Genomic DNA, 15,865 nt, shown 5'->3' with positions numbered 1-15,865 from the left:
AAATATAGATCATTTTAATTGGGACAAAATGTAAAGTGCCACTGTTGATCGATAATTTATTTCTGATTATATGTCATTCTGATCATATGCTACTGACTGCATACGCATAAACACACACATGCTACACAGCTTTCTCTGTACAGCTCATTTCACCAGTAAAACACTAATTTTATTTCATTTTATTTTAAATCATCACAAAACATTATATAATTAAACTTACATTTAGAATAATTAGATTATTACAAACAATTATCACAAGAACAATCAGTGTAAAATGTCATAGGTTGTGTATAAGCTTCATAACAGATGAAAAGGTCGAGCTTTCAATGTAGTAAACAAAATACATACTGTATTACAGGACTAGTTTCATTATTTTGCCCCTTTCAACTCTTCAGTTTTCCCATGTGCGGATATCAGAGAAATCAGGGAATCAAATATGCGATTGTTTCATACAAATGTTTCTTTGTAATCAAGCTACGTTGTAACATTTAAAAGCGTGCCTTTGGTTTTAAGAAACATTATTCCACATCCTAATATTGTTTATTTATATTATGGCTATTTCTGTTATGTTTGTGTAACTTATGCAGATCATCAATTTGTATCACATCCAACAGCAGTCATCACAGTGATCTGAAGACCAACTATCACCATGTGCTCAGTACAGATGGAATCTTAAGATCCACATGGACAGCTTATCGGGTTCTAATAAAAACATGTTGCATACATATTATGAGATGTCAGGTTATCTGAAGACCCGCTTGGAGTTCTGTCCCGTGATTTAGCAACAACTGCAAGCTTGTGTTCAATGTGCCTTTGCCTGTCTATTCTGTTTCTTTTGCTGATCGACTGGTTTGGAGAGGAGAGGTAGGCTGTAGAGGATGATGATGATTAGGTTGACCAGCAGACCAATTAGTGTTACTCCCATTGAGTTGGCAAAGGTGATGGGTAGGGAGTGGTCAAGAAGCCAGGAACGTCGTAACACCATGTCTTGTTCAATGGCCATCACCTGGAAGTGGGTCCCAAGAATGCCAAAGACATGGAAAAGTTGATGACTGTGACCTGTAAGAGGGAGTCATGACACAGTTATATGTTCATGTTGCTAACTCAGAAGAAAATCATCTTGATTTCACATCTTGCCATTTAACACGAAGGAGAAAGACATGAAACAACAATGCACGGTTAAACAAAATTTCATCCAAAATGTTGCATTTTGTGTTGTGCTGAGAAAAAAGCTGATAATCACCACCTTGAATCAAGTATTAGTGTTGTTGTTCCTGGTAATATTGATTAGTAACCTGCTATCGTGTGACATGTAAAACCAAAAATTTCAATTTCGTCTTTCTATTTAGATGCTAATCAACTGACATTAATAGCGACACAGCAACAGCATCTGCTGTTTGCCCCAGTTAAAATAATGAGGTGCAAAGTGTTAAGTAAGTCAGCCCAAGCTTTAGATTGGATAGAACTTGGTTTACATGCATATGTTGAAAGTGACCAAGAATGAAACAATTGTCAGGTCACTCTCCCAATCTCAGATTCGTCTCACCAATATAGTCGAAGCTACCAGGTGCAAGGCGCTCAGGTAAATGTGTCGCAAACAGAAAGCCAGTGAGGAAAGCCAATGCAATGTGGGTGGAGTGCAAGACATTGGTGTCGTTGTCTGTGCAGTCTTCTCCTTCACACAGGAACAGCTGGAAAAGAGAGCATGCAGAACGGGCCATTAAGGTAAATAGAATTCACTTGTTTAAAAGACCTATCTAATACTGTAAAAATTTTCACTTATTTTATAGTTCTGTACTTAAAAACAATGTCTGCAGGAAAAAAATAAATACACAGTAGCAGTTTTTTTTTTTTTTTCGGATGACATTTTTGATTTTCAGCCAAGTTTTGACCTGCCCACATTTGGTCGAAACCTGCATGAGCCTGCCGATGTTAGCGACAGAAGGCTATTCCCTTATACTGGTACGTGTTCTTGGTTGCTTCCCAAATTGATAGTATTGGTCTGTCCCCATTTCGTCTGTTATTTTTATACAATATTAACCAATTTAATGTGGTGAAAATGGCTTGAGAACAAATCTATCAACGCTCTTAAATGTGTAAGAAGTGTTGCTTCTGCAGAAGCAAGCCCTGCGAGAAAATTGTCACCTATATTGAAAGTTTGGATGTCTTTTCTTTTGTGTGACAATAACGAGTGAAAGTAGTGAAGTTAGATACATTTGAGTAGGCTTGTTTTGATAAAATCGATTGCTGTAATGCTTCATTGCAGAAGGACGAAAGCCGCATGAGGTAAGTGTGTGCAGAATAATTTCTGCCAATATACGAAATCAGGATGTACTTTATTGTCCCAGGGGGAAATGAACACCATAACATTGCTGCATTAGTATGCAATCTGTCATACAGGGGACAACTACTATATTAAAACACGACAGACAACATAACCCACAGGCACTACTAGCAGACGTAATAGGGCCACGATAATAATGTTAAAATATGCATGAACAAGACAGTGTCACAAAAAGAACAGAAATCATCCATTCATCCATCCGACTTATGAATCGCTTATCCTCTGTAGGGTCCTGGGTGTGTGCTGCTAACATATTTTGGATGGCAATAATAAGTACAGAACATGAAAACAGACACGAAAATATACACGGGTTTTGTCAGCTCATTGATGTTTTGATTGCATTGCTCAGGGCTCTAAAAAGTGTTTGGAAAGATGACGTAACACAGGCGTTTGCATTTGTGAAGTTAAAGGCTTATTGCACTGCTGGTGGTATCGAGTGACGACAAATACCAGCTAGCATGGCAATATTTTTGTACAATTTTAATCAATGACAGTGTAATAAATTAGCATTTTTTTACCACATTTAATTAGCGATGGAATGTAATTTTGGGGTGCTGCTGTGTTGATATGGGAGTGGAACGGACTGGCTGCATCGTGGGCCCTGCAGGTTGGGGGGGCGTCTGGCTCTCCTGGGGATGCAGGGGGGGGGGTGCTTTTAGGGTGGGGGGGGGGGCTTGGCTGGGGGGTGGCATTGGGTCCCTGCGGCCTCCTCCGGGTGGCCAGTTGTCGGGGCGGCTCGTTGAGGCCGGCGGACCTGCCTGGGTCCCTCAGTGTGGGACGTGTACCGTCCACCGGGCTGCTCTCGGGTGGACCCCTGGGCCCGGTCCCGCCCCTCGATTGCTTGGGTGGGGTACTCAGCCTCCGCAGGCCAGGCACAGCAATTACAGGACACCTCTCTCAGTCTTTGTGCATGCGAAACGGTGTCAATTCACTTGCATGTGTCTGCAGGCACACACCCCTGGGACTCTTTCACTGGGCGTGGGGCCACTCACTGATTGCGACAAATAACTCATGAATATGCTAAATGCTTGGGTATCCCCTCACTCACACTCACCTCCTTTTATAATTTACATAATCACTCCGACCACACTTCAGTTGTACAGCCGGGTTCACAACCCTTGTCCTGCATGGTTCTTCTCCTGTCCTTGTCCTGTTCTATCTTGTCCTGTCCTTCCCTCACAGGGTGTAGCACTACAGCCCCATACAACACTCATATCTAATGTTTCATTGTTGGAGATATGTAATGATTTACTTTTCTCATCCTGTTTGCAATTTGTGCTTTGTCTTTGTTTCTCTCTCCCCGCTAGAAACTTTGTTCTGTTCAACTGATCGACTCTGATTCTCCAGAAACAATTATAATACTAAGAAACCACAGCGGCTGCTTAAAAACTCCACTGTGACACAGTAAAATGGATGGTCGTTGATAATACGGGGGGGGCGGAGGGGGTACGGCCAGAGGGCTCAGGGCGCACGTGGAGACAGACTTAAGCAATGATATGTGGAATGTGGGGTCATGGGAAGAAAGCCAGACGGACTGACCCACCTTGTATTTGGGCGTCGGGGAGCAAGTACGGTCTGCGAGCTGTTTATTGTGTATGGTGGCCGGACGTCCTTCGACACAGCCTGGACTCTCTGGAGGTGATCTTTAACGGCGGGAACTGCCACTGCCTGCTCCTGTTCTTTGAATAATGGGGATTGGTAACCGTAGCAAGCCATGAACGGGGACATACCGGTAGCGGAGCTGGTGAGGGAATTGTGAGCGTACTCGATCCACGGGAGAAACAAACTCCATAAGGAGGGGTTGCGTGCAGCAACACAGCGGAGAGTCGATTCAAGGGACTGGTTAGCCCGCTCCATCTGGCCGTTGGTTTGAGGGTTATATCCTGAGGATAAGCTGGCTGCTGCGCCCACCACCTTGCAGAATTCCTTCTAGACTGGTGATGAAAAGTCGATGGGGATACCATGGAGTTTAAAGACATGCGAAACGAGGAGGTTAGCAGTTTCCAGGGCGGACGGAGTTTGGGGAGGGGCACATAATGGGCACATTTGGAAAAGCGATCGATGGTAGTCATAATGACTGAGTTACCTTCTGAGAGGGTAGGCCGGTAATGAAGTCCACAGCGATGTGAGACCAAGGGCGCCTTGGAATAGCCAAGGGGCACAGCAGACCAGCTGGGGGCTGGTGTGACGACTTCCCTCGGGCGCAGACGGAGCAGACTTGGACAAATTCTCGGGTGTCTTTGATGAGGCTGGGCCACCAGAAGTGCTGCTGGATGAACTGGGTAGTATGGGTGATGCCAGGGTGACAAGTGAGTTTAGAGTTGTGGCCTCACTGTAGGATGTCAGAACGTGCAGAATTCTGTACAAATAGGCAGTTCAGAGGCCTGGTCTTGGGATTTGGTTGGGATTTTTGAGCTTCCTTTACCACCTGCTCGATTTTCCAAGTGGCTACTCCAATGATACATAAGGAAGGGAGAATGGGTTCTGGTCCTGCTGAGCTGGAGGGGGGTCAGTACATTCGGGACAGGGGATCTGTCTTGGTGTTACAGGAACTGGGACGGAAGGAGAGACTGAAGTTGAACCTGCTCAAGAATAGTGGCCAGCGAGCTTGTCGGGGGTAGAGACATTTAGCAGAACGGAGGTAAGCGATGTTCTTGTGGTCAGTCCAAATGATAAATGGCAGTCCAGCCCCCTCCAGCCAGTACCTCCATCCCTCCAGGGCCCATATTATGGCCAGCAGCTCTCGGTTGCTGATGTAATAATTCTTCTCAGCAGGGGACAGGCGACAGGAAAAAAAACACAGGGGTGTAGTTTCTGGGTTGTGGGGTCACGCTGCGAGAGGACAGCCCTAGCTCAACCTCCACCACGAACTGGGGGGAGGGGTCAGGGTGGGGAAGAATGGGAGCATTGCTGAACAGAGTTTTGAGTTGACTAAATGCTTGGGAGGCTGCCGGGGTCCACTGAAAGGGGGAGCTGGTGGATGTGAGGCTGGTGAGGGTGATTGCGACCTTGCTGTAGTTGCGGATGAATCGATGGGAGAAGTTGGCAAATCCGAAGAAGCGTTGTAGTTCTTTCCGGGTAGTGGGGATGGGCCAGTCGGTGATGGCTTGGAGGGGTCCGGTTGAAGCTGTCCTTTTGCAATGATGTAGCCGAGAAAATGTAATGAGGAAACGTGGAATTCACATTTTTCAGGTTTGACAAACAGACGGCGCTGGAGGACTTTGCGCACATGTTCGGTGTTCTTCGGGAGAGCGGGAGAAGATGAGGATGTCATCAAGGTACACGAACCGGTTTAGTATGTCAGAGAGAATGTCATGGATGAATGTTTGGGAAACTGCAGGGGTGTTTGTTAAACTGAACGGCATGACCAGATATTGGAAGTGTCCGAGAGGGTATTGAAGGCGGTCTTCCATTCATCCCCCTCTCGGATACGGATGAGGTGGTAGGCGTTACGGAGGTCCAATTTAGTGAAAATCTGGGCTTTCCAGAGGGGTTCAAATGATGGGTTGATCAGGGGTAGCGGTGATTTGTTCTTAATAGTTATGTCGTTGAGTCCTCGGTAGTCGACGCATGGGCGGAGAGTGCTGTCTTTTTTCTCCACAAAGAAAAACTCAGCCCCGACCGGAGACGAGGAGGGTCGTATTAGTCCAGCAGCTAGGGAATCTCGGATGTAATCCTCTATAGCCTTTTTCTCCGGACGGGAGAGATTGAAGAGTCGGCTGGTGGGAAGTGGAGCTCCCGGCAAGAGGTCAATGGCACAGTCGCACAGACGGTGGGGGGTAGAGAGATTGCCATGTCCTTGCTGGGCAGAGGTCATGATACTCTTTGGGAATCCGGTCCACTGGGGTGACAGAAGGTGGTGGCTCTTCTGAGGGTGGCATAGCAGAGAGCAGGCAGTGTAAATGGCAATGAGGGCTTCATCCAGTGATAGATAAATGCTTCCAGTCTATGGCGGGGTTGTGATGTTTGAGCCAGGGAATTCCAAGAACTAAGTGGGTCTCAGGGGAAGGAATGATTAAGAATAAGATGTTCTCGCGGTGATTACCGGAAATAAGTAGCGTGACAGGCAGTTTGGTGGGTGACAGGGGAAATGACTCGGCCATCCAGGGCTTTGACTTTTTTTCGGGGACGGAAGTGGTTGGAGAGGGATTTAGAGCTGGTGAACTATACCTTCATGAATAAAATTGCCATCGCCACCGGAATCAATAAGGGCTGGAATGGGGGTGTTATGAGCAGAAACTAGAATGCGAGCGGGAACGGTCAAGCGGGAGGAAGAGCTAGAGGAAATGGAGGTTTGGCTCACCACGACGCTCTCGGATCGCGGTGAGCCTGGTCTTTTGGTCGTAGTGGGCAAGAGGAAATGAAATTACCTGATTGACTGCAATAGATGAACAGCCACTGGATGACACGGCGCTGACGCTCCTGGGGATCTAAACGTGTTTTTCCAATTTGCAAGGGCTCATCGGGTGCAACGGGAAGCAACCAAAAGGCCGTAGAGTGTGCAGGAGGCGGGTGAGGAGCTGACGGCGCGGTGCTCGGAGTGCAAGGGACTTTACGCGAGCGGACCCCCCTCTCTCGTGCTCTCTCTCGCGGTCTGTTATCCAGACAGATGGAAAGGGTGATGAGATCCTCGAGAGAGGATCATCCTTGAGTTGTTCAGAAAGGCCTCCTAAGCGCAGCGTCATCCCACCCGCATTCACCCGCAAGTATACGGAACTCAATCGAGTACTCTGCTACAGAATTAGCGCCCTGACTGAGCGTGAGGAGGCAATGGGTGGCTTCTCTGCCCTGAACGGGGTGATCGAATACTTTACAGAGTTCAGAGGAAAAGGAATCAAATGACTGGTGTACCGGGGAGGAGTTGTGCCATAAGGAAGTGGACCATTCAGCTGCTTTGCCGCGGAGGAGGTTAGTGACATATGCTACCTTCAATTGTTCGGTGGGATAACTGTAAGGTTGAAGGTTGAAAACTAGGGCGCAGTTGAGAAGAAATTGGCAACAAGCGCCTAAGTCCCCGGAGTAGCGTTCGGGTAGTGGCACATGAGGTTCTTTGTAAGGGAAGCGTGGTGACTCAGAGGCTGCGGGCTCAGAATGGGTACTTACTGGGAGTTGAGAGGATTGCATCTTTGAAGAAAGAAGGGAGACCTGTTGCGGAAGGGAGTGTCGAGTTTCTGTGATTTCTCGCAATGTCTTGTCCTGATGTCCTATGTGGGCGCCTTGGAGGGTGAGTGCGTTCTTAAGTGCCTCCGGGGACGCTGGGTCCATGATGGGCAAAGTATTCTGTCACGAATGGAGAGGAGCTGGACCCAAGAGCAGGCTGAGGGGGATAGGTTATGATGATTTATTAGAGAAAGTAATGGAAGTGCTCCTTGAGGTGCATTGGCGGGCAGTGGAGGAAGGGAAGTGCGGCAGGCAGTGGCGAGGACAGGCGGCTGGCTTGGCGGCGGCGTGGCAGAAATTACGTAGATCAGGAGCACAGGGGAAACACTGAGGATGAGTAGAGACACAGGGGTCATAAAAGGAGACGAGGAATCGTGCAATCGTGAACCTGCAATACTTTGACGAGGATTTAGGGGATCAGGCAGGCTTATATGCAGGTGGCGACGAGGGCTGATTGCTGACAGGTGAGCGGCTGAGGAAGGTGCTGGAAAGAGAGAGGGGTGAGAGGGCGTAAAGCGCCACCCAGGCTCCAACAACAGTACTGCAGGGCAGTTCATGACACAAAGCAGTGTTCAGGCAGGAGGTTTTGTTGTTGTTGTTGTTTTAATTTCCTGAAAAGTTGTCATTTTCGTGGTGGGCGGATACTGCCTGACAGCAACCATGTATAAAATATGAGCAAATATTGCCACTTTATAGTACATTCCTTTGTCCACACCGGCTGTGCAGCAAATTTGGCCTTCAGTTCTGTCGCTGTCATCACACCAAGACAAGAGGTGTATCGATTTTGGTGACCAAAAAGCAACGGCAATTACTTTTTTACCGATTGCTCCAAAATGGATTGATATTATTGGAAATGACTGCGAGTTAGATTTTCTTGAGCAAAAAATAGATAAAGAGAACTTAATGAAGTATAGGCCATCTGGACGCTACAGGCCATTTAAAGCTGTATCAGTATACCAGCTGGAAATAATTTTGGGAAACATTTTTGTTTCAGTCTTAGTAATAATTAATTAAAAAAGAGTTTTCACTGATGATCCAACAAAATTAGCCCGCCAGTGGCGGCTGCCACCTGCTTTATGTGCCACTCATAAGTTTGATAAAGCATAAAACAATTTACAACAAGGAACAATAAATTGATTACATATATGCACTAACATAATGTCATAAATCCCCACAAGACTGTGGGAGGTTGTTGGAGTGCCCACACAAGCAGGAAGAAGCTGTAAATTAAATGCAGCATGGGCTGAAAGTACTTTGGCAATGCTAACCAATGGAACACTGTGCTGCCAAAATAAAACGTGGCAGTTTCATGTTATTCATACCTGTACCTGTATAAATAATTGTCTTTTTTCGATCTTTACTCCGTCTCCACATCTGCGATTAAAACAAAATAAGCCACATTTACAAATGCAAAATTTATGCATTTTAGCTATGGTGTGTTGATGACAATTGCCGACAATGAGCTGATAGCGAATGTTACTTTGTGCTACAAATAATCCACCCATTTTCTATGCCACCCATCCTGCATGTCTACCCCAAGAGGTGGGAAACACTCCAGTTGTGATCGCCAGTCAATCACAGGGTGATTGTGAATGGGGCATTGAGTGGAAATTGATCCTACAACATGTGCATGGGTATCAGTTGTACTTGTTTTTTTTTTTTTGCCATTTTGGACACGCTCATGGGCAACACGAGTATGGCCCTACCCTGTAGAAGAGTGGAATGCTGTCAAACAGGTAGGGGTAGGCAAAAGCAACAACACGGAGTACTTTGCTGAACCTTGGACTCTGGCACTCGGAGAATCTGAAATAAATGAAAACAAATCATCTTTAAATGTCCAAGCCTCTTGCATGGCATTACCTTCTATAACAGCATCAAATGACAACACGGAAATATTCAGAAAACAGTAACAGTAAAGTAGTCAAAATTCTATGAAAAAAAAAGTGAATCTTTAAAATGATATTGTCTAGGGATCACAGTTTACATTACATAATTTTTACCTTCCCACATTAGCGTTTTCTTTCCCACCTTTTGTTGCAGTCAAATGGGTTATGCAAGAATGTTTGACTTAATTAAATTAAAGAGGTTTCTGTAAAACAAGTTTTGCCACTATTCATTGTGCCAACCATTTCCAGGTGAAACTACAAATGTAGTTAATCGCTGTTTGGGGTTGGTCTCCCTCATGACAAAAACAAGAAACCCATGAGCTAAAAATGCTAGCGGAGGAAAGATCTGAAGGTGAATGACAAAAACACAATTAAAAAAAAAAAAACACAATTAAAAAAAGAATGACAGCGGGGAGAAAACTAGCATCATTTTAGACACATTGCAATAAGGGAAGTGTAAAATGTTTACCTCTTTACAACATCAGAATTATGGTGAAGAAATGGTAATCCAAGCCTGGAAAATTACATTGACAAAAAAACAGTGAGGCAGTTATGTACATCACGTGATGACAGTAGCTACTATCTACAACTCAACTGTGCTTAGTGTGATGTACAATTGTTTACATTGACAATCCATCAAAAACACAGCCTAGATGCAAATGTTGTCATTGCACTATTTGGTAAGACATTAAAAAATTCCCCAAATTAGATTTTCAATCAAGAATTATTATCAATTTGGCACTAAACAGCTGTATAGTGAACACATAGCTGTCACATAAGTCACAAGACAATTGCTGATGTGTTGACAAGCGTAACATACCAAGAGATAACAGTAAGATTTATGATACATTTCTTACCATACCTGGAGTAGCAGGCCAGGGCAGTGCATATCATCGAGTTAAGTAGAGCAAAAGGGATGAAGCACTGGTGGAAGATGCTGTTTACCCATTTGTCCGGGAACACGTAAGCTGAATATGTAACTGCAGAACCTGAAATGTAGCACATTCATTTAAAAAAGTTAACTTTCAACTATTTGATTCATGCCTTTAAATAACATAAATGGAAGTGGAGATGTGTCTATTGTAAGATACATTTCTATGCTGCTGCTTACAGGACACTGGGACACACACACTAGCTTTTATCTGTTAAAACTGACCACCGTATGTTATGAACACACACACACACACACACACACACACACACACACACACATGCACCACAGACATACTGATAATATCCAGGCTGAGAACAGGCGAGAACTGGTTTGATAAGGAGCCGCTGAGGGAACTGACTTATCTGTAAAGAGGAGCTACTTGGCTTCCGGATACCTCAAGAGAAGGAAGAGAGCCCAGAGCGATGTATGCTTCTACCCGACTAAAGCTTTTGTCATTAATAAATACTCAAAAGATAAGTTTAGTGGATCATTATTCTTGTTTGGAAACAAGATCACCAACCAACATTAAACGAACCGGTAAGAAGGAATTGCATCAGGACATTTCCTTGTGAGGCTGGCTGAGTAAAACTCGGGCCTCGCTGAGAATTCCTTACGCTATGAAATTTTCTCCACCATGAGACCATGTATTGTACATAAGAAGAAAAACAAAATGCATCCATTAACATGCTTTGGCTATTTTAGTCCAATATTGTTTGTGCATATACAGTAAATGACCAAAACATGATGACAGACTGCAAAATCCAATACAGAGCAAAGAGTCTCCCTTTACAAACTGCTACTCGGTTTTGATTGAGACTTGAGAGGTATTAATTTAACAATATGTTACATGTATACAACTACACTGCATCATACCGAGAGCTTCTTAGGTGTCCAAGCTCTTGTAATGCTATATGGTGTAAAGGTCTCTACTGTGGCGGCCTTTGAATGTATCGCAGTGAAGTGCACGCAACACACTCACCCAGGCTGTAGAGACTTAGGGCTCCGTAGTCAATATAGAAGCACATGTGTCGCACCCGTGCTGACATGCTGTTGAAGGTGTGAGCACAGCTGGATGCCAGTGGATATATGCAGCTGGAAATGATTAAGACCACCAGAGGCCAGGTGAAGGTGTGCTGCCATGCAGTTTGGATCAGCACAACGCTGATTAGTTTCCAGAGGAAGTACCTGCAAGGAGGAACAATTCGATGCGGTCATCAGTAACACATTTTACATCCTTGGAGCTAGAGCAGAATAACGTTTGATTTAGTCATGTGCAGTCATTTTGGAAACTTGAAAGTGGACAATACATAATGTATATTATGCGGATGAACAGGCACATTAGGAATGCAATGTTAAAGTAATGAATGGCATGCTTTGATTTTCATAAAATACATAGTTTACGATTGGTTTTCTCTAAAATACAAACAGACGTTTCATGAGACAACTCACCTACTGTATATCTCACATTCTCAACCAATACATTAGATAGATGCTAAATTCAACATAATTAAACCTGTAATTATCACTCCTCGGGTAGTTTGAAGTGACAGCAAATCATCATTCCAGGTAAACACACACTGTCTGCTGGGGCACAATTGCGCACAAAAGAAACACGTTTGTTAGACTGCTGCAAGTCGAGCACACCCACATTTGCTTGGAGGCAAAACATAAAAAAGAGAAAGAAAGAAAATATCAACCAACTGTCTATTGTAATGCAGTTTCTCCCACTTGAATTGATCTAAACTGGTGGTGACTCTTGTGAGTGATTATGCTAAACTTGGGGCATTTGGCTTTACTTTGTATTCTGTTTATTGACAGTGGCAATAGATGCACAATGAGAACTCCAGACAGAAAATTAATAGAGTTGGTCGAAAACAGAGCCAAGATGGACAGAATAAATTGCTATTTGTGATCATACTAAACTTTGCTCTTCAAAATAAGTACTCAGAACAGCTGACGGCCTTTTAAAGAGATTAGTATGATATTAGACAAATAAAATTTTAACATCCAAATATTAAACATTGTAATCTATTATGTTTTTATGTTAAACTACAGCATGAAGGTATCAAAGACTAAGAATGTCAAACATGCAATGAGTAGCAGGCACATGACAATAAGACGTTGCAGGTGCATACCAGGTGGGCAAAAAGTGGGTCCAGATGTTGAGGGTCTCATTCGTCAGCTGAAAGAGGCTGAAAATGCAGTCCATGGCTGAGCTGCAAGGGGAACGGTAGCCAGAGATGATGCTGTCCTCATGGAAAACCTCAAGAAGATAACAGATAACAAAGGAGTTCTCATATAAAGGTGATGAAAAAAAAGATATTTTTGGTCAATTAAAACCCTGCGATTGGCTGGCAACCAGTTCAGGGTGTACCCGCCTCCTGCCCGATGATAGCTGGGATTGGCTACAGCATTCCCGCGACCCTTGTGTGGATAAGCGGCTCAGAAAATGGATGGATGGATGGAGATATATATATATATATATATATATATATATATATTTTTTTTTTTTTTAATTTTTTATTTTTTTTTATATGTATGTAGAAAAATAGTGTTACATGTATGAAATCAATGAACTGAATGAACTGAAATGTTATTAGATAATGTTATGTTTGTAACAAAAAATTCTAAACTCTTAAAAAAGAGGACTGATCGAAGCTTTCAAATAAAATAGTCACGTCTATTTGTGTACTCCTCATGTTCATGAAATTGAAACCAAATTTAAATTATCCACCTGCAGCAAATCAAACATGCTGTCTGCTTTAGTGTTCTGTCATAAGATCGCTGCCAACTTGAATTAAAAAGGATCATTTCATTTATTAATGTAAAATATATATTTGAAAAATAATAGCCAATTTAAGTATTAATTTTAGCTGGTAAATATGATTTTTGCAACTGTACCTCAGCGTACAGTGTTGGTCCATCAGGGCTTAGATGTCACCTTCATTTTCACACTTGATTGTAAACTGTCATCTGTGACGCGGGGGCGATTAGTTTTTTTTATTTAGCTCATGCAGTGCATAGCATCGGTGACCGACTGGTTAGAGCGTCAGCCTCACAGTTCTGAGGACCCGGGTTCAATCCCCGGCCCCGCCTGTGTGGAGTTTGCATGTTCTCCCCGTGCCTGCGTGGGTTTTCTCCGGGCACTCCGGTTTCCTCCAACATCCCAAAAACATGCATGAATTGGAGACTCTAAATTCCCCGTAGGCATGACTGTGACTGTGAGTGCGAATGGTTGTTTGTTTCAATGTGCCCTGCGATTGGCTGGCAACCAGTTCAGGGTGTACCCCGCCTCCTGCCCGATGACAGCTGGGATAGGCTCCAGCACGCCCGCGACCCTAATGAGGAGAAGCGGCTCAGAAAATGGATGGATGGAGTGCATAGCATTAAACGCCATCCATTTTCTGTACCGCTTATCTCATTAGGATCGCGGACGTGCTGGAGCCTATCCCAGCTATCATCGGGAGGCATCATTTCATATAAATAAATCTTAAACAATACATTATTTATTTTGCAAAGTCACAGAGAGCCATAGCAGAAGGACGAAAGACAGAGAAAGAGCGTACTGGACCCTGATCAAGGTGGTCCGGGAGCTACTGTTTGTGGGCCCCCTCAAAATTGCCCCAACACACCAAAAAGCACATCTAATGATTTACAAAAACAACATTTTAAAAAATGTTTTCTGTCAAAGCTTTGATTTATTTATTTTTGCTGTTTTATTATTATCAACATTTGTTTTAAACAAATACTTGATAAATAGTTTTGTTTTGTTTTTTTCCCAAAAAGCTACATGCCGCATTCAAGAGGCCCTATTCTATGGTTTATGCATTAATCCAGGCCCTAATATCAACTAATAATAAGAATAATAGCCATCCATTTCCAAAGCAGCCTGTCCTTAATATGGTTGCAGGACGTGCCGGAGCCTATCCCAGTTGACTTTGGGCAAGAGGCATGGTTCACCCTGGGCTGGTTGCCATGTCAGAGATAAATAAATGCATAAATAAATAAATACATACATACATACATTTTTTTTGCTACCATGCATTACAATGTCTGCAAATCATAATTTGCTTTAGATGTGACTCCTTCCTGGTTTAATAATGCATTGCACTATTATATCTTGGTTGTTACATAAACAAACAAGCAAACCAAAAAAAAAAAAAAACGTGCTTAACACGTGGAACCACTTTGTAAGTTAATATTTGTTCAAGAAATGTTCAATTTCACTGCAAGTGCAGTAAATAATGATTGTACACCACTGTTACAATTTTGAGTTTCATCTCTTCAGTCTCAGTGGTTTCAGTTTCTGCTGAGCCTCATCATACGTTACAGTGCAATAAAATCATTTTTTTAAGGATAAAAATGTCCCTAAAATGAAAACATTGTTGATTTTTGAAGTTAGTTTGAAGTGATCACAGAGCAGTGTAGATTACCTTCGAGACCCATCGAAGTGACCCTATGTTCCATTAAAGATACAGCAAACTTACTTTGGGCACTTGATTCATGGTGACGACTCTTGGTAATTTCATGAGGCTGAGCATATTTACCGCAAAGAGCTGCAAGTAGCTACTGTCCGCGAGTGAGCAGACTTGAGGCTGGTGGCGGGGTGTGCCTCGTGTCTTTATGAGCGTTGTGTTGCCATGCCACCCCATTGCATTCCTACCTTCACCTCCCCCTGTTCAAACCCAGCGGGACTATCCAGTGTACCTGTGCCACTCCCTCTTCCTCCTCTTCCACCTCCTCCTTTCATAGTACACACAGACAGACAGAGAGGATCACAACATTGTGGCACACAAAGGTCAAGTCTCAAGTCCAACACTTCGAGTTTAGAGTCCTTTCGAGTCATTTAACCAACAAAATAAAAATGTTTTAATATATCTAATATTTATATTGAATTCATATGCATACGTTATATACTGCATTAATATATTTAATATATTTTAAAATCCATATTTATTTATCATAACATATTTGATAAACAAGTGCATTAAACCTTTAAAACAGGGGTTTCAAACTCATTTTCGTCACAGGCTACATTGTAGTTACGGCTTCCCTCGGTGGGCCGTTATGCCTGAACCCATATAAAATATTGTCTCATATATATATATACACAACAAATTGATGGATAACTAGTTTTGAAATCAGAAGCCAATAAAAAAATGTTCAACTATGATTACATTTATTTCAAAAAGGTGATTGGTAACATAAAATGCATGCAATATCTCAACATTATACAAGACAGCAATTTTGGTATTTTCACAAGAAACATGAAGTCGACACACATGATTGGCTTTCGCGGGCCGGATCTGGCCCCCGGGCCACCAGTTTGACACCTGTGCTTTAGAAGAAACCTACGGGGCACTTTTTTATTGCCCCTTCAAAACCGATCGAATGTAGGTTTTCACTTATTCTATGAAAATGCTATGCTATGACTTAGTTTTTCTCACTTTATTTCAGAAGACATTCAACAGACCTGTCACAAATAAATAAATTGCATCCAGTCATGCTGCAATTATAGTCATCAAGTAATCTACTGACAAT

General features: G+C 43.2%; 1 protein-coding gene across 3 annotated transcripts; it reads right to left on the bottom strand.

The window, feature by feature from the left end:
• Positions 1-86: 86 nt before the first annotated feature.
• paqr5b (progestin and adipoQ receptor family member Vb) lies at positions 87-15,066 on the bottom strand. 3 transcript variants are annotated; one of them, XM_061670424.1, is made up of 8 exons: positions 14,872-15,066; positions 12,460-12,587; positions 11,304-11,509; positions 10,253-10,379; positions 9,860-9,904; positions 9,211-9,307; positions 1,547-1,691; positions 87-1,059 (listed from the first exon to the last, which is right to left on the bottom strand). In XM_061670424.1, the coding sequence occupies exons 1-8, from the start codon at positions 14,974-14,976 to the stop codon at positions 803-805; spliced, it is 1,110 nt and encodes a 369-aa protein (XP_061526408.1). In that variant the 5' UTR covers positions 14,977-15,066; the 3' UTR covers positions 87-802. The 3 variants fall into 3 exon arrangements, with proteins under 3 accessions (XP_061526408.1, XP_061526407.1, XP_061526409.1); XM_061670423.1 differs by having other exon boundaries at positions 88-1,059; positions 14,812-15,066; XM_061670425.1 differs by having other exon boundaries at positions 88-1,059; positions 14,758-14,961.
• Between the last annotated feature and the right edge of the window lie 799 nt (positions 15,067-15,865).

This window comes from Phycodurus eques, chromosome 2, assembly GCF_024500275.1.
Source record: "Phycodurus eques isolate BA_2022a chromosome 2, UOR_Pequ_1.1, whole genome shotgun sequence".
Taxonomy (NCBI): Eukaryota; Metazoa; Chordata; class Actinopteri; order Syngnathiformes; family Syngnathidae; genus Phycodurus; species Phycodurus eques.
This window is presented reverse-complemented; position numbering and strand designations above follow the sequence as displayed.

Bases quoted from the DNA above. Each gene is read 5' to 3' on its own strand.
- paqr5b (XM_061670423.1), bottom strand. From the start codon at position 14,976: ATGGGGTGGCATGGCAACACAACGCTCATAAAGACACGAGGCACACCC. The intron at 10,380-11,303 runs GTGAGTGTGTTG...GCTACATTTCAG, and splicing joins CCTAAGTCTCTACAGCCTGG to GTTCTGCAGTTACATATTCA. The intron at 1,692-9,210 runs GTAGGGCCATAC...TCTCTTTTCCAG, and splicing joins GCATTCCACTCTTCTACAGG to CTGTTCCTGTGTGAAGGAGA.